This window comes from Watersipora subatra, chromosome 9, assembly GCF_963576615.1.
Source record: "Watersipora subatra chromosome 9, tzWatSuba1.1, whole genome shotgun sequence".
Lineage (NCBI taxonomy): Eukaryota > Metazoa > Bryozoa > Gymnolaemata > Cheilostomatida > Watersiporidae > Watersipora > Watersipora subatra.
In genome coordinates this window covers 46036431-46060398 of record NC_088716.1, presented here as the reverse complement: position 1 = coordinate 46060398, position 23968 = coordinate 46036431, and the positions used below count along the sequence as shown (strand labels likewise).

Below are 23968 nucleotides of genomic sequence, written 5' to 3'. Positions count from 1 at the left end.
GAAATTTTAATTTTTAGAGCAACCTGGTTTTGTTATCAATCAAACTTTTTCTTATCGTGGTACTTTTGTTGAATTTGCCAGGAAATCTGTTCAACATTGTTTCAGCCTGTAGACTGTCAGTGAATCATGACAGAATGCGCAAAAGTTAAAATACTTTTGTCAAGGAAACCAGTAGACAGGGTTAGCGAAGTACTACCTTTAGTATGATATCAAGAGGCCTCTATGACTATAGCTCTATGACTATAGCAGTGCTCTAACTGTCAGACTGTGAGCTAACTTACACAAAAGGTAAATGTACTAAAATAAACACTATCTATAAAATACAAGCACCAATAAAATTTGATGTATCCCAAAATTTAAACTATATTGTCCCAAAATGATGAATCAAGATATAACTACAAACAAACAGGTGTCCAACATTTAAAATTAATAATTCATCAAATGTCACAAAAAACCGAATATCTTTCTTTTATCCACACCAACCAACAAATTTTTGGAACGGGCTAAAATCCTAACAGACTATCGATGCCTTTGCAGTATCATATCGGATGCCTTTTCTCCTATCATGATGGCGGGTGCATTGGTGTTGCCAGAGGTGAGGTGTGGCATTATGGAGTTGTCTACCACTCTCAAACCTTCTATTCCTCCCTGTACTCTGTAGAATAGACAAAATATTTCTTACTTTACGATTCATTTACCATTCATATGTAATTATTGTAGTTATCAAATAAGGACTCTCCATAAATATAGCGAGTTTTGGTGTAGAAAACCATGTGTTTAATATTTTTCAAGAGCTCCAATTCAACTTATATTGTATTATATTAACAACTTATATTAACAAGCCCTTTCTTATTGTGTGCGTCTGTTAGTCCATGTGTTTCCAAATTTTTTGGCTGATTTCATCCAAACTTCACAAGCATATGCTACGTGCCTTCTGCAAGGTCACCAAAGTATTTGGTTTCAAAGGTTTGTCTGGTTGATGAAAACCAGCCCTATAAACACCGACCTCTGCGTCATCTGATTGAAAATTAAGGAAATCCCAGGCCCTTCATCAGGGTTAGCGCTTGTATTATGTATAAATTAAACTTCAGAATTTCTAATAAAGCATTCAAAGAAAGCCATTTAATAGGGCTACATGTATGTGGAAGATGCTCATAAGATAAAATGCAAAAGAATTCATGTCATGTATACAATTTATGTTGAAAGGCAGATTAGTTACAACAGTTGTTCTAACACTAGTTGCTGCCACATAGCTAGTTGATGTTCTAGACACTAGTTGCTGTCACATAGCTAGTTAATGTTCTAGACACTAGTTGCTGTCACACAACTAGTTAATGTTCTAGACACTAGTTGCTGTCACATAACTAGTTGATGTTCTAGACACTAGTTGCTGTCACATAGCTAGTTAATGTTCTAGACACTAGTTGCTGTCACACAACTAGTTAATGTTCTAGACACTAGTTGCTGTCACATAACTAGTTGATGTTCTAGACACTAGTTGCTGTCACATAGCTAGTTAATGTTCTAGACACTAGTTGCTGTCACATAGCTAGTCAATGTTCTAGACACTAGTTGCTGTCACATAACTAGTTGATGTTCTAGACACTAGTTGCTGTCACATAGCTAGTTAATGTTCTAGACACTAGTTGCTGTCACACAACTAGTTAATGTTCTAGACACTAGTTGCTGTCACATAGCTAGTCAATGTTCTAGACACTAGTTGCTGTCACATAACTAGTTGATGTTCTAGACACTAGTTGCTGTCACATAGCTAGTCAATGTTCTAGACACTAGTTGCTGTCACATAACTAGTTGATGTTCTAGACACTAGTTGCTGTCACATAGCTAGGTAATGTTCTAGACACTAGTTGCTGTCACATAGCTAGTTAATGTTCTAGACACTAGTTGCTGTCACATAACTAGTTGATGTTCTAGACACTAGTTGCTGTCACATAGCTAGTTAATGTTCTAGACACTAGTTGCTGTCACACAACTAGTTAATGTTCTAGACACTAGTTGCTGTCACATAACTAGTTGATGTTCTAGACACTAGTTGCTGTCACATAGCTAGTCAATGTTCTAGACACTAGTTGCTGTCACATAACTAGTTAATGTTCTAGACACTAGTTGCTGTCACATAGCTAGTTAATGTTCTAGACACTAGTTGCTGTCACACAACTAGTTAATGTTTTAGACACTAGTTGCTGTCACATAACTAGTTGATGTTCTAGACACTAGTTGCTGTCACATAGCTAGTTAATGTTCTAGACACTAGTTGCTGTCACACAACTAGTTAATGTTCTAGACACTAGTTGCTGTCACATAACTAGTTGATGTTCTAGACACTAGTTGCTGTCACATAGCTAGTCAATGTTCTAGACACTAGTTGCTGTCACATAACTAGTTAATGTTCTAGACACTAGTTGCTGTCACATAGCTAGTTAATGTTCTAGACACTAGTTGCTGTCACACAACTAGTTAATGTTTTAGACACTAGTTGCTGCCACATAGCTAGTCAATGTTCTAGACACTAGTTGCTGTCACATAACTAGTTGATGTTCTAGACACTAGTTGCTGTCACATAGCTAGTCAATGTTCTAGACACTAGTTGCTGTCACATAACTAGTTGATGTTCTAGACACTAGTTGCTGTCACATAGCTAAGTAATGTTCTAGACACTAGTTGCTGTCACATAGCTAGTTAATGTTCTAGACACTAGTTGCTGTCACATAACTAGTTGATGTTCTAGACACTAGTTGCTGTCACATAGCTAGTTAATGTTCTAGACACTAGTTGCTGTCACACAACTAGTTAATGTTCTAGACACTAGTTGCTGTCACATAACTAGTTGATGTTCTAGACACTAGTTGCTGTCACATAGCTAGTCAATGTTCTAGACACTAGTTGCTGTCACATAACTAGTTAATGTTCTAGACACTAGTTGCTGTCACATAGCTAGTTAATGTTCTAGACACTAGTTGCTGTCACACAACTAGTTAATGTTTTAGACACTAGTTGCTGCCACATAGCTAGTCAATGTTCTAGACACTAGTTGCTGTCACATAACTAGTTGATGTTCTAGACACTAGTTGCTGTCACATAGCTAGTTAATGTTCTAGACACTAGTTGCTGTCACACAACTAGTTAATGTTTTAGACACTAGTTGCTGCCACATAGCTAGTCAATGTTCTAGACACTAGTTGCTGTCACATAACTAGTTGATGTTCTAGACACTAGTTGCTGTCACATAGCTAGTCAATGTTCTAGACACTAGTTGCTGTCACATAACTAGTTGATGTTCTAGACACTAGTTGCTGTCACATAGCTAGGTAATGTTCTAGACACTAGTTGCTGTTACACAACTAGTTAATGTTCTAGACACTAGTTGCTGTCACACAACTAGTTAATGTTCTAGACACTAGTTGCTGCCACATAGCTAGTTAATGTTCTAACACTAGTTGCTGTCACATAACTAGTTGATGTTCTAGACACTAGTTGCTGTCACATAGCTAGTTAATGTTCTAGACACTAGTTGCTGTCACATAACTAGTTGATGTTCTAGACACTAGTTGCTGTCACATAGCTAGTTAATGTTCTAGACACTAGTTGCTGTCACACAACTAGTTAATGTTTTAGACACTAGTTGCTGCCACATAGCTAGTCAATGTTCTAGACACTAGTTGCTGTCACATAACTAGTTGATGTTCTAGACACTAGTTGCTGTCACATAGCTAGTCAATGTTCTAGACACTAGTTGCTGTCACATAACTAGTTGATGTTCTAGACACTAGTTGCTGTCACATAGCTAGGTAATGTTCTAGACACTAGTTGCTGTCACACAACTAGTTAATGTTCTAGACACTAGTTGCTGTCACACAACTAGTTAATGTTCTAGACACTAGTTGCTGCCACATAGCTAGTTAATGTTCTAACACTAGTTGCTGTCACATAACTAGTTGATGTTCTAGACACTAGTTGCTGTCACATAGCTAGTTAATGTTCTAGACACTAGTTGCTGTCACATAACTAGTTGATGTTCTAGACACTAGTTGCTGTCACATAGCTAGTTAATGTTCTAGACACTAGTTGCTGTCACACAACTAGTTAATGTTCTAGACACTAGTTGCTGTCACATAACTAGTTGATGTTCTAGACACTAGTTGCTGTCACATAGCTAGTCAATGTTCTAGACACTAGTTGCTGTCACATAACTAGTTAATGTTCTAGACACTAGTTGCTGTCACATAGCTAGTTAATGTTCTAGACACTAGTTGCTGTCACACAACTAGTTAATGTTTTAGACACTAGTTGCTGCCACATAGCTAGTCAATGTTCTAGACACTAGTTGCTGTCACATAACTAGTTGATGTTCTAGACACTAGTTGCTGTCACATAGCTAGTTAATGTTCTAGACACTAGTTGCTGTCACACAACTAGTTAATGTTTTAGACACTAGTTGCTGCCACATAGCTAGTCAATGTTCTAGACACTAGTTGCTGTCACATAACTAGTTGATGTTCTAGACACTAGTTGCTGTCACACAACTAGTTAATGTTCTAGACACTAGTTGCTGCTACATAGTTGATGTTCTAGACACTAGTTGCTGTCACATAGCTAGTTAATGTTCTAGACACTAGTTGCTGCCACATAGCTAGTCAATGTTCTAGACACTAGTTGCTGTCACATAACTAGTTGATGTTCTAGACACTAGTTGCTGTCACATAGCTAGTTAATGTTCTAGACACTAGTTGCTGTCACACAACTAGTTAATGTTTTAGACACTAGTTGCTGCCACATAGCTAGTCAATGTTCTAGACACTAGTTGCTGTCACATAACTAGTTGATGTTCTAGACACTAGTTGCTGTCACACAACTAGTTAATGTTCTAGACACTAGTTGCTGCTACATAGTTAATGTTTTAGACACTAGTTGCTGCTACATAGTTAATGTTCTAGACACTAGTTGCTGTCACATAGCTAATTAATATTCTACACACTAGTTGCTGTCACATAGCTAGTTAATGTTCTAGACACCAGTTGCTGTCACATAGCTAGTCAATGTTCTAGACACTAGTTGCTGCTACATAGTTAATGTTCTAGACACTAATTGCTGTCACATAGCTAATTAATATTTTAGACACGAGTTGCTGTCACATAGCTAGTTAATGTTCTAGAGTCTAGATACTAGTTGCTGTCACATAGCTAGCCTTAGCAGCAAGTCCAGCGATGCCTGGGATTTTTCTCATTTCTAATCAAATACCTCGCTAGCATGCATGCAGATTTTAACACAAGTTGCTGCACAGCTTTCAAAACAACAATCTATGACTGCATTTATTGAGCGCAGTTGTAATCAATGTATGAGATGGCGGACACTTGAGTTTCAATTCCGATAGATCGTGGCAGATTTATACAGAAAACGAAAGTTCAAGACTGGCTATTTATCAAGGCGTATTTTGGAGTTGGCTTCTTTTACATTAAATAGGTCATAGATGACTCGCGGAACTTTGGTAATCCGCTCTCATATTTCTTCCTTTATGCGAGAATTTTTAAGTGTCATGGAACAGCGCTTTTATTATAGCAAACATATTCCGCAAAGCGACAAGGCAGTTGGTTACTTACAATAAAATAACTCTGTTCAGATTGTAATCTTACTTAAAACCGTAAGTAAGATTTAAGATGATGAAATAATGAAATAAGATAAGCGGTAATTAAAGTGCCTCATAAAAGATTGCTTTGGAAGAGATTTGAACCCAAAACTTTCAGTTTAATAGACCAGAAGTGTGCACTAATCAACTGCTGTTTGACTGACTGCCTGGCTGTAAGTCCGGTGATGCCAAGGATTTCATTAATTTTCAATCATATATCTCGCATGTGGGTGTTTGAAATGGTAGTTCTTAAAAGCCGGATGGAGTTTTGAGATCAGATATTCTCAGTGATCTGGCAGAAGGCATGGAGTATATGAAGGTGAAGTTGGAGATCAGATATTCTCAGTGATCTGGCAGAAGGCATGGAGTATATGAAGGTGAAGTTGGAGATCAGATATTCTCAGTGATCTGGCAGAAGGCTTAGAGTATATGAAGGTGAAGTTTGAGATCAGATATTCTCAGTGATCTGGCAGAAGGCATGGAGTATATGAAGGTGAAGTTTGAGATCAGATATTCTCAGTGATCTGGCAGAAGGCATGGAGTATATGAAGGTGAAGTTTGAGATGAGATATTCTCAGTGATCTGGCAGAAGGCATGGAGTATATGAAGGTGAAGTTGGAGATCAGATATTCTCAGTGATCTGGCAGAAGGCATGGAGTATATGAAGGTGAAGTTTGAGATCAGATATTCTCAGTGATCTGGCAGAAGGCATGGATTATATGAAGGTGAAGTTTGAGATCAGATATTCTCAGTGATCTGGCAGAAGGCATGGAGTATATGAAGGTGAAGTTTGAGATCAGATATTCTCAGTGATCTGGCAGAAGGCATGGAGTATATGAAGGTGAAGTTTGAGATCAGATATTCTCAGTGATCTGGCAGAAGGCATGGAGTATATGAAGGTGAAGTTTGAGATCAGATATTCTCAGTGATCTGGCAGAAGGCATGGAGTATATGAAGGTGAAGTTTGAGATCAGATATTCTCAGTGATCTGGCAGAAGGCATGGAGTATATGAAGGTGAAGTTTGAGATCAGATATTCTCAGTGATCTGGCAGAAGGCATGGAGTATATGAAGGTGAAGTTTGAGATCAGATATTCTCAGTGATCTGGCAGAAGGCTTGGAGTATATGAAGGTGAAGTTTGAGATCAGATATTCTCAGTGATCTGGCAGAAGGCATGGAGTATATGAAGGTGAAGTTTGAGATGAGATATTCTCAGTGATCTGGCAGAAGGCATGGAGTATATGAAGGTGAAGTTTGAGATGAGATATTCTCAGTGATCTGGCAGAAGGCATGGAGTATATGAAGGTGAAGTTTGAGATGAGATATTCTCAGTGATCTGGCAGAAGGCATGGAGAATATGAAGGTGAAGTTTGAGATGAGATATTCTCAGTGATCTGGCAGAAGGCTTGGAGAATATGAAGGTGAAGTTTGGCGGAAAATGACCAAAAAGTGTGACAAAACATAATGTTTACGCAGACTAACAAATACACAGACAATGACAAAGTGAGTATTAATAATACAGTAGACCATCGCCAAATGATTTTAATTCATTCCATGCAGTGTTGGCATCGCAAGGCGAAAATTTTGTATAGAGGGTATAAAAACCCATAGTAACTATCCAATAGAAACACCCCATGGCAAAAATCATCAAAATCTTATATACGTACTGCACGTATTAAAAATTAGTAACGAAATAATATGTTAACCTTAGCAATAACTATAATTACCTACAGTAACTTTAGCGTATTTAGTGGTTATGATCTGTAATAAAATGTAATATGTGCAGGACGTACAGTCGGAGTTCTTACTATTGAGGCAGACGTATAAAATAAATGTTGAATTTAACTTAAATGAATTTAGCTTTTCAAACATATACTTAAAGCTAAGTTTTAGTATGTATTTTTAACTATTTTATTGAACTTCAACTTTTTCATCGCAAAAATTTTATCACTTATCTGTTTCCGGTTTTGTTTTCACAATAACTGTGATGTAACCTACTAAATATCACTGTCTCAACGTAAACCACATATAGGGGCCTACTTTTGTTTGGCTTGATGCTATAGCTTTAATATATTGTTTCGTTTTTGCCCATACTGTTGGGCATATTTTTTTTTGGACGTAATCAGCACACCGACTTCCAAATTTGAATTCCGAAAATTTTTTGATTTCGTATGGCGAAAAATATTTTGAATGGAGAGAGCAAAAAATTGGCTGTTTTACACCACAGGGCGAAACAATCTTATAACAGGGAAGGGACATCGCAACCCAAGGGTGCGCTGTATTCGTAATTGGTTAATTTATGTGTATTATGTAATGTAAACTTTGTATTAATCTAATACAGTGCACCCTGGGTTAATGAGTCCTGGTTTTACAATTTTTTTGGCTTACAACTTGAAATTAAAATATGGTAGTTGGTGTGCGGAATACGCATAAATCACGAAAATGCCGATAGGCTAATTGCCCAAAATCCCTCCCACAACGCCTTAAAGAGATACGATGCTTGCTGTCTCTCAGTTCAGCATTCTTCGTGTTTTGTAAATGCTTGATATTGCGTGAGTGAAACGAAAATTAGTAGAAGTTAAGCGAAAGTAAAAATTTATTATTCTCCCTCTCTTTCCTTACCCCTCCCCCTCCCCTCCTCCTCCCCCTCTAGACTGCATCCTAACTAAAACTAACCTTAGCTGATGATCTACAACAGCTGAGGGGTCTCCTATGGCACCCATCTTACAAGATCCAGCAGGGTGGTAAAGAACTCCACTTAGATTCTTAATCATCTCATCTTCGTACTCCGTAGAGGCTGGGTCTAGTTCAGAGGCTATTCTGTCCCTGGTTGGGTACTTATCGTCTAGCAGGTAGGCACCGAGAGCGCGGAGCGATTCAGTTTGTATAAGATCTTTGATGAACTTGAAGCCTGCGAAAAACAGCACAAAACAATGCCTCAATTCCTAAAAACAACACGTATGTCACCAGGGCCGTAGCACTTAAACTTACACTTTTATATTACTTTTACATTTAAACTTAAACAATATTGAAGGCTAATCTAGCAGCTTTATAAAATACACATTTTGGCATCATTCTCATGCAACTTGGTGATACTTGTCTATGCATTTCCTGTACAGCTGCTTTGGTTTAGCAAAAGAGAATATATCAAAAATGAATCATGTAAAACAAAAAAGAACAACAAATTCCCAGAAAAGCTTATCATTTCTGTAAGATCTTATAACAGTGACCAAATGAACTAAGGTAAGACGATTTCAAAGGCCAATCAGCTTACTTATCAAACACACTATGTACAAGCTCATAAGTTTAATTGAGAACCACCTACAGCTAACCAAGACGTGAGCGTCATAAGACAATAAATTAACTTCTAGCTAGGTAGCTAGCAACTGTGGAATCAGTCAATTCTAAGCAAGTATTACCCTACATACAGTAACATTCTTATGTCAAAGGTGACTGAAAGCTAAGCATATGTAGGTAATGGATCTATTTATATATTTTCATAATTCAAACTAGGCTGCTAGATAGATGACATACATATTTATATTTTTATTTATTTCAGCTCCCCATGCCGGTCTTGCCTATACTGTCTTTTCTACATGATTATTAAACAAAGTAGAGCACATGTATTCATTCACATACAAGCTTCAAAACTGGGTTCCAGAGGGCTAAAGACCATGAGGTTTATAACTTAGAACAGCACCCAGGCTATGCATCCTCAAACATGGCGTTTAGAATGTTACCTATCGACTTTGGTAGAGCCTAGAATAACACCTCAGACCCTGAAGCCTCAAAAATGGGGTCCAGAAGGCTGCCTTAGGCCGTGGTCACACGATGGCCGAACCGACTTAGGTTTGGTTCGGAGGTTGTTTCGGTTCGGCTAAGCCGCATGTCACACGGCATCCGAAGTCACTTCACTTCCTATATACCATAATCATGGAGACAGGGCACTGTTTCATTGGTAGTTTTTATGTATTTGAGCTAAATATTTCTATTGTAAACAAAAAACTTTGAGGAACAATTAATAATTATAATTACGCAGCAGATTTATCAGAAAATCGTTCAGCTGCTCAAAACAAATCACACGATACAAAGATTTTGCCAACCATTCTCGTCAACAAAATGATATTTTTTATTAACATATGAATGTTTTTCTATGCTGAGTACATAACACACAAAATCAGTCTTTATCATAGTACTGTGGTTTTACATAAATAAATCAGTCACCATTCTTCATCAGGATGAGTATGACACATTACTTCTACATATCTACTTCTATTCTACACGAAAGAAATCCACACTCATTCTCTTACATTTATGCAACACAATCACAAGTTACATTGTGCCTGAGTAAAGCCCGGCAAAATACTTTTACAATATATCATCCTATGGCAATTGATGACATCTTTTAATTATTTTACTTATTTACTAACGAATTCCATATAGTTTTGTGCTCTCAATTCATTCGAAATGAAGGACCAAATGCTGTAAATGACGCCATCTTTTTTGAGGTAGTCCGGGTGAGCCTTGTCTTAAATTGCTTCATGTTGTTTAATTAACGAAATAAAAAAGATCGTCCCATTTCTTTTTTAACTTTGCTCACACACGTAAGGAAAAATGTGACACGTGCTCACTAAAATTTCAACCAGCCAATAAGAGCAGGGGTTTGGCCACGAAATTAGGAGCAGAACTGAAATGGTTTGTTTTGGCCAGAAATGTCTTCTGCCGAACAGTTTACAACTGACACCGACGTCATTTTGCGTCATTTCGGCTCTCGTTTGTCTACCCCTTTAAACCCATAGTGGAGGCTACAACAGCACCCTATCTCCTGAAGCCTCAAAATGGAGTCCAAAATGCTGCCTTAGACCCTTGGTAGAGCCTAGAGCAACACCCTAGCTCCTGAAGTCTCAATAATGGGGTCCATAATGCTGCCTTAGACCCTTGGTAGAGCCTAGAACAGCACCCTAGCTTCTGAAGCCTCAATAATGGGGTCCATAATGCTGCCTTAGACCCTTGGCGGAGGCCAGAACAGCCCCAGCTCTTGAAGCAATTGAGAGCTGGAGCTACACATTCACCTTATACAATATTTGAGGCTAGATTAACGAATAGCTTCAATATACTTTATGAGTTGTTCTGAGAAGATAAGTCTTGTCAGAACAACAAAACAAATCATGTCAAACAATTATTACTAGAGATAAGACAACTCGCCAATAATGTAGTCTCTGTATGCCCGTTGCACCATGAATATGATGCGCTACAGTTTTGGTTAGTGGTTCTCAATAAAACCTACAAGCTTAGATATGATAAAAACTTGATTGGTCGACAGAAGGATCTTTGAGGTTAGTTCTTTTTGATACCGTTGTACAATCATTTACACGAATCTTATCTCTTTGAAATTATCATCTTTTCTGACAATTTCACTCTGCTTTATCCTGATTTGCATTACCCTTGCTAGATGCGCCCCCTTCGCGAAACTGAACCAGTTTGACAGAAAATGTGTAAATAGGTAATTACTGTTAAACAACTCAAAATTGTCACTTTGGTACTAGAAGTGAAAATGTCTAGCAAAATTAAAACAATAATAATAATGGCAATAATGATAATAACAACAAGAATTATGAAAGTGTTGATAAGAGAACAAGGCAGAGAGACAGAGAATAACACAATTACAATAAAACTAAAGCAATGAGTTATAATATTTAAAATAAAACATAATAAGAGTTAAATGAATGAAACTGTGACGTTTTCTGTCAAAGGTTAAAAGAAAAAAAAACTGTAGCATTCATGAAATCAACCAATAACAAACTCTTCACAAATTTATTTCCAACAAATTTTTATTCAAACTGAATTAATAATAATTTAATTATAATGTCTTAATTTTGTATTTAAGTTATGTTGTGTTGTAATTAGAATTTTAGTGCAATAAACTGTAAGATATACAACTTACCCGCCCTAGCAACCTCTTTATCCTCTGGATGTGAGAGCAGTTTAGGGTCAATTTTAGGTCTGTCGAGAGGGTCAGCGCTAGCAAGACTGATACTGCCAACACTACGAGGGTGTAGAATTGTAACAGACAGCAAAGTTCCACTGCGGTAAGACCCACTGTAGTATCTTGATACCTACGCACCAACACAATATATGTAAAAAATGCATGCGTAACAAAAATGGTTTTTTAGCTATGTGTACGTAGTGTGTGAGTGTACTACCCAGTTATATATGGAAACAGATTGATTCACCATATTTCATGCTCACACAATAGAATCCACTGATTAATTTTGAATGAAAAACTCTTAAATAGTTTTTTGACATCAACTTATCAACTGATGTCACATAGAAATTGTATCTAATATCTTTTGGTTTGGACAAAATTTAAAAAAACGAAAAATAACCATCGTACAGGTATAGATTTATTCATAATATTATACAGTTATGAGTGCCAAATAACTAGTTCCAGAAAAGAATGAATATCCGCGCTTTGTCAACTCATTGTCTAAGAGTTATGAGTCAAGGTCAAGGTCAACGCTGCTTGGTCACACTTCAGTGATGCTAATCTTTACTTTTCATTCGCCGAACTGAAGATGGGCATGTGGTACATAAACGAAAGTTACAATGATGGATTCAAGCTTGAAAAACTAATAGTTTCTTATCAAAATTTATCAAACATTAAAGCCATTATTCGGCACCTGCTGGTGTGTGTCAGAGAACAGAGTGACAGCTGCACATTATCTCCGTTCAGAAAAATTTCCATCACATGAACTAGCGTCACATAGTAACGGTAATAAGCAATTTGGTTTTCTATTCTTATTGAACGACTTCTGCAAAATTGTTCTACGATTTTTTCAAAAGTCTATATTTTATATAACAGTAACTGAAAGTTTTTTGAGTAAACTGTTGTGTGACATGCCAACTGAGTACCTTCTCTCTTTTTGTGTTTTTATGAACAACGGCACAAAGTTGAGAAACATTAGTTTTTATGATTTTAGCTACAGTTTACAAGAGCGTTCTATTTACAAATAAAACAACAGATCAAAAAAATAGTTACTGGATCCGAAAAAAGAAAGTCCATTTGCCATTCTGAATTAAGTCCAGTTTCTACCATAAATACGGCCAACACTTTTGATAAAACAGGTGGATTATCAACAGATGAGCGCAATCGCTATGTTAGTCACTTTGAAGGTGAACTTACACCATTGAAGTTATTCAAATAAAAATAATCTATAAATGTATAAATCTCAGTGCTTGTCTGTCTTTCGTTTTTTCAGTTGTAGTGATAACGGTTTAGCAACGAAAAAGTCTCTTCGTACCGGATTTAAACTCGTGACATGCAAATCGCAAGTCTACTAACAAGCGCGCGTAACCACAATGGTAAGCCAATCCTATTGCCCCCCTCGCTCGTACCATATATTGTATATCCTTTTGACAATTGCATACGCTAAATGTGCCCTTTTTATTATTAATTTGTTAATTATTAATGTGCCTTTATTTATTTTTATTACAGTGTGTCCTTGGGTTAAGATGTCTCCGTTTTACGATTTTTTGCTTTACAACGTGGAACATGATGGTTTGCCGTCTTCGCCAAACAACGACAAAATTTTTTTAGACTTTTTCACTATACGATATTAACAAAAGATTTACTCGAATTTAAAATTTGGCAGTTGGTGTGCCGATTACGCCAAAATAACAAAGATTCCTGTATGCTATTCGCCAAAATCCCTCTCACAATGCCTGAAAGAGATACGATGCTCGCTCTCTCAGTTCAGCATTATTCATTATAAGTTATGGTGAGAATGAACCTGAAAATAAGTAGGCGATAAAATTTAAGCCGCTTACAAAGTTGAAGCTAAGTTTAGTAAAATACATACTAAAACTTAGCTATAAGTATGTTGTTTAGTAAGCTAAGGTAAGAACTCCTATGGTACGTACTGCATGTACTACATCGTAATGTTACATTTTATTGCAGATCGTAACCACTACATGCACTAAAGTTACAGCATGGTAACCTTTTTATACACACACTTCTATGCTCTAACTGCTGTTATTAAGTCAACAAATTCATTATTTTTATTGCGCTTTTTCAGTTTGTATTAATTTTTATCATTACTAAATCATTTTTCATTGCAATTGTAGCAAAGCAGACTTTCTTTAGCCATTACTTGCTAATTATTTAACATTTACATTTAAACACCTTTACAGTTGTTTTATTTTTTCTCTTAATTTATTTGAACTGCACAAAACGCTTTTCTCATGATATGAAGTTTGGAAGTTAAGAATGGTAACTGTTGTTATATGTTAAACAAAAATTAATTTTCTGTGCAATTCAACTAGTATAAATATAAAGCTGGGACATCAAGGTTCAATTTGGTATAATTTTTGTCTTTGTAGACCTACCCAGTCCAGAGATATAATAGTTTAAATGAGATCCTTGCATTGACGATGCAGATTCAAGTGAAAGTGTTGTTATAATATCTATAGTTTCACTTCGACAAAGTTACCAACAGAATAGCAGGGGTCTCAACCTGTCCAGAAAAAAATCCAAGCAAATACTTCACATTTCTTTGGTAAGGAACTTCTTACCTGAGTTCAAAAGTTTTATTGGTATGAGGGCTTTCAACTTGATGAAGAACAGAAAGTGAGTGGGATGTAGCACTTAATGACGTATGAACAATAAGAACAATCGCTATACAGGCAAAGAAATTTAGGAACTGTGCAATCTGTTATAGTCCATTGTAGCTTTTTTGCAACGTTTCAACAATTCATCTTTATTGTCAATTTCCGTGGCTGGAGATCGTTTGTTGACCTTCATTTGTAGGATCGCATTTATTGTCTCTATAGCAAGACTATTGCGTACTGGTGTGTGTACAGCCTTTAATAGACTAAATAGCCTTTCAGTACCTGCATTGCTATTGGGAAAAGCTAGAATATAGCTCATCGCTAACTGCACAGCTGGATACTTCTCTGCCATATGAATCCAGAACGGTATACAATCCTTGGCTGTGTCAAACTCATCACAAAGCATCATCCTCAGCTGTGTTTTAAGGTCTTCTGGCACTGGTGCTCCTATCAGCTTACACAGATCAATAAATAGTTTAATGACATTGCGATTCTCAGAAATGGTTTGTGGGTTGAGGACACTGAAGGCTTTTAGTAGGTCAACTGGAAAGGTGGTTCGGAGCTTGGTAAAAAATGCAAGTATCCAATCCTTGCAGTAATTTAGTACCTTGTGTTCGGTCTCGGTGTCTTCATCATAGATACGTTCCAATTCTATCCTACAATCAGTACTGATGGCAAACTCTGATGGTTCTAGGAAACTACTCAAATCAATCTGGGAGAGATCATGTCGCAGATACGGTCGAATCTTTTCTGGAGGGAGAATGCGACCCAGTAAGTCCTTGATCAGAGACAGGGTTGCCTCATAACCTCTATCAAGTATAAACTGCTCATTCTGGAAGAGTACATTGTACTTGTCAACAGTTTTCAGCGTATCACTCAAAAAGAACAGCAGTGGCTTTGTCACCGGGTCAGTGAGGATATCTTTTATATTCTTTGCCTTTCCTCGCTTCTCGGCCTCCTTACAATCTATGAAGTACTTCATTATGGGTTCATAGAATACCAGCAGCCGTTCTAGACAGGGCCTTATTGACAACCAGCTAGTAGAACAATGCTTTAGGATCCTCTTATATTCAAGATTTGGGTATGCTGCAAAATAGCTTTTCAGCTCTTCTGTTCTGGGCATGCTGTTGTCAAAGTGGTAATGAATATCTACCAAAAGGTCGTCTACGGAAAATGGTAGAGCTTGACTGGCCTTTTTAACACAGAGATTGCAGAGATGACAAATACAACCCATGTCTACCACATTTGGATTTTGGTCTCTAATGAGTCTTATCACACCTTTGTGTTTGCCTTTCATCACATTGCAATTGTCGCTCTGGAAGGCAACAACATTAGTCCATATTATCACACTATGAGTTTTGAAGAATGAGTCCACGAGCTTGAATATGCCATTAGCAGAGGCATCTGAGCATTTTACCAGCTGAACAAACCTTGTGGAATTTGTCTTGGTAGGTTCATCATATAAGGATGCCAGAATTGCTAATACCTTTTCACTAGAATTGTTGCTTTCGTCGATCATAAGAGTAAAAGGCTTAAGCTTCAGCTCTGCAATGACCTGAGTATTATAATCATTTCCAATGCACTTTGTGATTTGTGCCACTTGAGTAGCTCCACACATCATTGACTTGGCTATCTTGCTGTCAGAGCATACAGATTTTAATCCCCTGTAAAATGTATAACAATGTACAGTATGTAGTCTATTATTGTTAGAATAATATTCCATCAATACTACAAGTGAAAAAGAAAATATATTATGAAAAATAATAAGCTACCTAGACTATATACAACTCGTGAGGAAAGAATCACTGTCATGTAAGAGTGCTTACTAACTACTCTCAGTTAAACTATGTTGTACCTACCTAGCAACCTCAGCACAAGCAACAAAGCTGACATTCTTCATGGTAAGCATCTGAATTAGCATGACCTCGGATTCTATTACATTGTTATCTTCTTTGTTTTTCAAGCCATACATATCCAAAGAACTCTGCTTTTTATTTCGTTCCACTGCCTTGATATGTTTGGTGGTATTGGTATGTTTCTTAGCATCTTTGGCTCCCCCTCTTCGAATGTTAATAACTGATCGGCATTCCAAACAACACAGTTCATATTCAGAGTGCTTTTTAAACGTGTTTGGACAACTTTCATTGAGCTCAGCAAGTAAATTGGCAGATGCTTTGCTGCCAGCAAGCTTCTTAGGTTTGTTAGATGGTGGGGCAGCCTCAACAACAACCCCTTCTTCACTATCGCTGCTGACCGCTAAGGGAGAAGCAGCAGCCATTTTTCTGCACACTAAGTTGCTTTGTAGATAACATGCATGTTACGCATGATAGATTTCATCTTACGTTTAGCATTAATTCTGCTGCATGTATTTCTCAGACTAGCTTTAGCTTGCGATCATAAAAAATGAGCATTTAGCGTATGCCAAAGACGTAAGATTTCATTTGAAATGTGTGATTATTACTATATATAACTATCGATTCAACAACGAGTTACCCACATTCGTATCATACGGGTATATTATGATTAAACCTTCATGATTCACCCTTTATCAGTTACAGAAGTTAGGTTATAAAATTTAGCGATTCAAATAATCATTTCTCTTTCTTTGTCAAAGACAAAGACGTTTTGCTAATTAATTAAACTTCTTTAAATAAAATTTTTTAATGAATTTCTATCTCTTTTAAAACAGAGATTAAGCTGATAAGAAATGTGAACAAGCAAATTCGAGTAAGTGGTTGAAAAATCCTAGCAGATTACAAGGAATCCGAGCATAAACCTTTATTGGACAAAATCCGTCCGAGTGACTGCTTTTGAACTTCAAATCCGACCAATTCGGATTAAATCCGAGTAGTTGAAACCCCTGGAATAGAGACACATCATGCTGCAACTTGAATGCAATAGATGATACTAATAACGAGAGAGACAGTCAGTCGCGCAACTAATGACATCATCTTGCCGCATAGTTTTCTTCTCAGCGTTTTAATCGTGATCAAGTTTTGTCGATTTTAATCTTGAAACATCCTGGCAGTCAGATCACTTAAACATCAAAAACAATCGCAAATGGTAGAAAAAATATTTATACTTCCTGATGAAATCTACAAAAATTTTGTGTAAGTTTATTTTTAAGGATATGTTTGGATATTTTACAAAGTAGATTGACCGCTATCTCTAAATACAATACATTAAAACTTAGACTATGCTAAGTTATCCTTACCGTCCAAGGATTGTAGTTCAAAGACTTCACATAGCTGTCACCCTCCTGGAGACCTATGCACATACCAAGAGCGCATACTTGAACCCGAGGTGGAAGCTCATTGTATACATAGCTTCCATCTTTGATATCCATAAGACACATGGCTTGCACCGGGTTAGTAGCTAGTAAGCCTGGAGAGCAGAAAGTGGATACTACAGATATGCATAACAGTAGCAACAGGTCATGAGTATAAGGTTGACAATAAGGATTTAATTTGATGAATATCTCATCTAACAAAAAACTGTATTATCTGAAATATTGGCTATAATAAGAGTCGTGTCTGTCTGTCCATGTGTCCAAAAACAAGTTAAGAGTGTTAGGTAAAAATATTGCACCACACTAAAATTGAACCCTGATACTCAGTTGCTTAACCAAGCACACTACCTTCAGTGCCACTAGACCATCTTTCCACATCTAAGAATAATTGTACACATATTTATTACACCTGATAATCTCGCATGACACGGACTGTCAGCATACTAGTATTTTAACAGAACAACCTAAATACTTTACCAAAGCCCTGTAATATTTAATATGAAAGCCTGTGAGGCTTGCATGTTAAATATTACAGGGCCCTTTACATGTCGCCATTTTCTCTTATAAAAGCTTGTAAGGCTTGCATAAGAGGAAAGGGCCACATGCTAGCAAGTTGCTTGTCTGGTTGGGGTAAAAACTGCTGCTTAAATTGAGTAAAAATGTTGACGGGGTAAAAGCTTGTGATTTACAAGTACATTGTGACTACTATTTTGGTACGACTTGTGTGACAATTCAAATGGAAGATCTATTAAACAGGACTAGTAAACAAGGCTACACTCACCGGTGCCCCTAAGAGAATGCTTTAAGAATGTTGACTTTTTAGACAACTCAGCGACATCACATGTTTTGGCCTTGGCGGCATCTTCAAAGTACATGTGTCTGAATAGTGATGCGTGGTCCTGGTAGTTTTTTCCCACGGGCAGGTCGGCAATTAAAGGAATCTGTAACAGTTTATATAATCATAGATATTTAAAAAAAGTCAAACCATCATACATTCCATGTACTTTTTTAAAAAACATTTTAAAATGATAAGTTATCTATAAACAATACATTTACCAAATTGTATTTGCCAATAAATTTAGCAAAAAATGCACTCAACAATTTTATTGGGAAGTCTATCTTTTGTCAAATGAGATAAGAGAGATAAGATATATGTCTAGACTCAGTAAGAGAGATAAGATGTATGTCTAGACTCAGTAAGAGAGATAAGATGTATGTCTAGACTCAGTAAGAGAGATAAGATGTATGTCTAGACTCAGTAAGAGAGATAAGATCTTCCTTGTATAAAGTAAGAGAGACAAGTCTTCCTTGTATAAATCTTTGTTTTTGTGTTTATGACATCACATGGCAATACATTTTTTTGAAATTTATCTTCTGTTGCATCTTATGTAAAACAGTTTTGTCTATAAAAAGGATTATGGACTGCTCAATAAAAGTATATTATATATATACTATACTATATATACGTACTATACTGTATATACATACTATACTATATATATATATGTATATATATATATATATATATATACATATATATATATATATATATATATATATATGTATATATATATACATATATTTCTTTATGCATATATATATATACATATATTTCTTTATGCATATATATATATACATATATTTCTTTATGCATATATATATATACATATATTTCTTTATGCATATATATATATACACATATATTTCTTTATGCATATATATATACATATATATACATATATATACATATATATACACATATATATATACATATATATATACATATATATACACATATATATATATATACATATATATAAATATATATATACATATATATATACATATATATACACATATATATACATACATATATATTTATATATATATATATATATATATCATAGAATGAAAAAACTATTTAAAAAACCAATCAGAATCTTTTATACCGTACATAACCACATGTTTGTCAGTCAACTTCTACTCTTAGAGATTTATGCATTTCACTTCATAATCAAACAGCCTTCAATACACATCTAACTAACACAGTTCTGCTGTGAAATCTCACCAGCTGCAGGTAAGAGAACTCTTGTCTCCTGGAAAACAAAACTAATAAATACTAACTCCACTTGCTATAAACATTGTCATGTTTTGCTATGACTAATATTAACATACAACTATTTTCAGTTTTCTATAAACATTCCATAAACAGCTTAAACTACCTTCTTTTACCGGTGCAAAAAGAGTGTAGCTGTAGCGAAGTTACTGGTAGGACCCAGCGAACAACAGTCGACATGCGGGGCGTAATGTTGACTCCTTGAGCAGGTATGTGGAAGTTGTATTTGGCTTGTTTAACTAATTTCTATGTTTGTGGATGCGCTGTTTGAAAAAAATGGCTATTTGTTTACATTATTACTTGTGAGACTATTACTATTATTACGATTACTATTATTACTATAGTAAAACTGCAAACATATGCTCTTATTATAGTACACTTGACCTGCTGGCTACAGTACAGCTATCACTTGCACACGCAGAGACCTTTCATTGCACTACAAACAAGGTTTTTGTTAGCAGGCGCCTTGTTTCTGCCCCGTTTATGGTGGACTTTGGTAGAATTAGATAATATTTTGCTATTTGTCTAGCAAACCGATCTGAGGAAACCGATAGGCGCGTTTGATTTCATTCTGCTCTTCTATCCACTTGCTTCAGACAATGGTAATATCTTTCACTGTTTTGCAGTCTCATTTGCAGCATTTTTATGTATATGCATGTACCTTTGATTTTTTATTTTTTAATCATACTCCATGCTTATAGATTGCATATTTGAAAATTGTTGAGCATTTCCATTTTAGTGTCAAGGATATAGTTATAATAATATAAAACCAATACACGCCTCAGTGAAGATCTTCCTAGACCCTGTTATCTACACTAGTTATGAAGTTACTTATATTTAACCCATAATATGTTTATGTGCAACCCTTTCTAGTTATGCTGGTCAAGATGACTCTAGTTAGTAACTTACTCTATGCTTTTCCAGTTCCTCCTTTGGTCCAACACCAGACAGCATGAGCAAATGTGGGGAGTTGATTGCTCCTGCAGATACAATAACTTCTTTATTTGCAAACACTTTGTATGAGAATCCGCCGTCTCTTACAAACTGCACACCAACTGCTTTCTTTCCTTCAAAGAGTACCTGCATTAGAAAACAAACTATTGCCATTATTTGTTTCATAAACATGCAACTATAAAACAATTAATACATCCTTGCATTAAATTATCTGTTTGTGATTTAATACACTTCAGGGAATGGCACGACTTATTTTAACATTGGAGGTGTGCGCTGTCCTTAACTTATTGTAGAATTAACGCAACCCTGGACCATCACCTAAGTGAAAGTAATAATAAAAAGAAGAAAAGTTGGCTATACAAACCAATAATACTACAATTATGGTACAGCCAACAAATGCAAAGGTTAACTGTAGTTTTTCCTTTTTGGATGGCCAAAAGGGTGAGTTTGAAAATCTCTTGGAACGAATTAAACACTAATAATAATGAATAATAATAATGAACCAATAATACTACAATTATGGTACAGTCAATAAATTAAAACGTAGAGTTTAGATTTTTCTGATTTAAAGGGCTAAAGGGTTGAGTTTGAAACGGATTAGGCATTTTGTATGTATTTTAATATAAAATTTATTCATATTAAAATATAACATATTATTAGTATTTATAACATAAAATTCCTAGGAACATAAACATTCCTAAAACGGATTCCTGAACAGAACATTCTTGGTCCCGGAACGGAACCTACTGTATTATGAAAGTGTGTAAAATAGCAGTTGTTTCCTCCATATAAAAGTGCTGATAACTACAAGCAACTGCTAGGAAGGAGAATAAAGTTTAGAAAGTCACTCATCTCTACGATAAATCTGCTAAAGTAGTCCAGTATTCTTAAATCAAGTTTTGCATAAAGTTTTAATCAATAAATTTTTATTATATAGTGCCTTACCTATACATTTCACACAGTAAAATTCAAACTAATTTTTTTTGACTTTCTTGTCCCACGACCAAACGGGCTGAGCGAATGTTTGAGAGTTTTTATGATAAATGCATGTGCACACAACTCACGAAAATTATTCATCAACAACGTCGCAAACCCTTGTACCAAAATCTCATCAACAAATTTAAGCATTTTTCTGTGGAGCCGTTGAAGTATAATAACGATACAAAACACATATAAACCTATTTAAATATATTACCAAGTCTTTGAAAAGTGTCGACAGTATCTTAAAACTTACCCATCTGAATGGATTATACACAAATAGACAGATTAATTTGGCCGAAAATCGTGATTAAAACTTGCTAAGCCTCACTTTGATCAAAATTAAGACCGGCAATTGAAACGCCGAGCGACAGAGAATAGAACCATTAAGTCATGCGCATTTCACGAAAGAATAACGTGCACATTTCACCAGTCTATAGCATTGTCGAATTGCCGAAGGTTTTTGTAATTAATGTAGGAGTACTGAAATATAATTGTTTCATTTTTGCCAATTTCAAAGTAACTGACATTTTAGACACTTTTGAGTACTTTTGTATTCTAACTGATGTCCAACGCAGTGAAAGTAAAGGAAATGACGATGATATTTTTTTCTAACGATTCTTATGAGATTATTACAATATTTAATTATAAGTTTGGATGGCTATTGAAGTGTTATAGTCACACTAACAACATCGATGATAGGCAGTATGTTACTGTTATTATTTTATCTAAATAGTTTTGTTAAATAGATATTCGAAAAATCTATATAAATATCACAACTTCCTGATATTGTTAGCTATGACGTTTTGAAATGTAAACAAAATTGTGCATTGGTTTTCTATTATTACTGTATATTACTATATTAATAATATTGGTTATTCTAATAATATCAGTGCATTTTACTTCTAATATTGCATTTCTCCTATTGCAGGGGGAGAGATATAAACATATAATCTTTTCCTTTCATTATTGTTGTTTGTCATGACCAAACACTTTTTAAATAGATTTTCTAAAAATCGATATAAATATCACAACTTCTTAACATTGTTAGCTATGACGTTTTGAAATGTAAACACAACTGTGCATTGGTTTTCTATTATTACTATATTAACAATATTGGTTATTCTAATAATATCAGTGCATTTTACTTCTAATATTGGCCAATATTGCATTTCTCCTATTGCAGGGGGAGAGATATAAACATATAATATTTTCCTTTCATTATTGCTGTTTGTTGTATATAATAACACTCACACCCAGTACATTACAGCTATCATTGCAGTTATCCTACTGCACTGCAGTGCCATTTGACTGCTAATATTGCATTTCTCAACCATCAGTACCCTTTCTTTTTCCAATACCGCTTTGGTCGTGGGCTGTATGACAGGGGAATTTCTAGTCTTAAAATGTCAACTAAAATTTAAGCAGGCAAACTGGGTAAGTCATAGCTAATGAACAACGACAAAAGAAAAGTCAGTAGAATAAAACTAGGTGAACCTGTAAATTGAACGGGGTGATGATTCATTATTTAAGACTGCCCTATAGAGCAGCTGTATAATCGGATATTATTTATATATTGTATCAGAGAAGCTTTTAATGAATCTGAGTGACACAGTACCTTGGTGGTATGAGCCCCTGTGACAACGTGGAGATTAGACCTTCCCATGGCTGGCCTAAGATAAACCTTTGCAGTGCTTTCACGCTGCCCATTCTTAGCGCTGACATGAATAGTGGCGCTGCCTAGAAGATGGTGAAAATGATCAGACATTTGTAATCAGCAGGCTCTAAGAGTGCATTCTGAAAAATAAACTATTTATTCTATTAAAATTACATTTCTGCTTGGAAACTGGCTACAAAGGGTTTTTATATGAAAACTCAGAGAACAAATATAATTGATATTTACAAATAAACAACTTTGTGCCCATAAAATTTTCACACCGTTTTAATTTTCTATATTCAATTGCTGGCAGGATATTATGATGTATTATTAGTTGCATGCATTGTGAGAAAAATAGCAACAAAAATGCCAATCATATGCAGTTTATGGTTTCATGCTGGCTAATATCAAACATAACGCTATTGCTGCCAGCATTTAACTTTGTGCAAATGAAAGTCAGCCCGCTTACTCAGAATATGCATGTTTCTACTAGGGTAGCTTTGCACTACTAATGACCTCGTACAACAACTGCTTCTAGACTAGATAAGCTCAAACGAAATTTTGAAAAACTTAAGCTTGGCATTTTTCATAATAATAAAAATATAGTTAGTAGACATTTTTATTATTATAATTTTCTTGCACAATAATGAATCAAATAATTAACTGGCTCATACTCAGCACTAACGTACACTAACATACTCTGCACAAGGAAGACATAATTTG

At 35.6% G+C, this 23968-nt stretch overlaps 1 protein-coding gene across 1 annotated transcript in view; it reads right to left on the bottom strand.

Moving 5' to 3' along the window:
- Positions 1 to 345: 345 nt before the first annotated feature.
- LOC137404707 (alcohol dehydrogenase [acceptor]-like) overlaps positions 346 to 23968 on the bottom strand; it is a 28434-nt gene continuing 4811 nt past the window's right edge. Inside the window, exons 5-11 of the mRNA XM_068090941.1 lie at positions 23207 to 23328; positions 20566 to 20736; positions 18322 to 18481; positions 17466 to 17635; positions 11589 to 11760; positions 8321 to 8555; positions 346 to 655 (exon numbers count right to left, since the gene is read on the bottom strand). Of these exons, the coding sequence (XP_067947042.1) occupies positions 520 to 655; positions 8321 to 8555; positions 11589 to 11760; positions 17466 to 17635; positions 18322 to 18481; positions 20566 to 20736; positions 23207 to 23328 (1166 nt within the window). The 3' untranslated portion in view covers positions 346 to 519. The remainder of the gene's footprint in view (positions 656 to 8320; positions 8556 to 11588; positions 11761 to 17465; positions 17636 to 18321; positions 18482 to 20565; positions 20737 to 23206; positions 23329 to 23968) is intronic.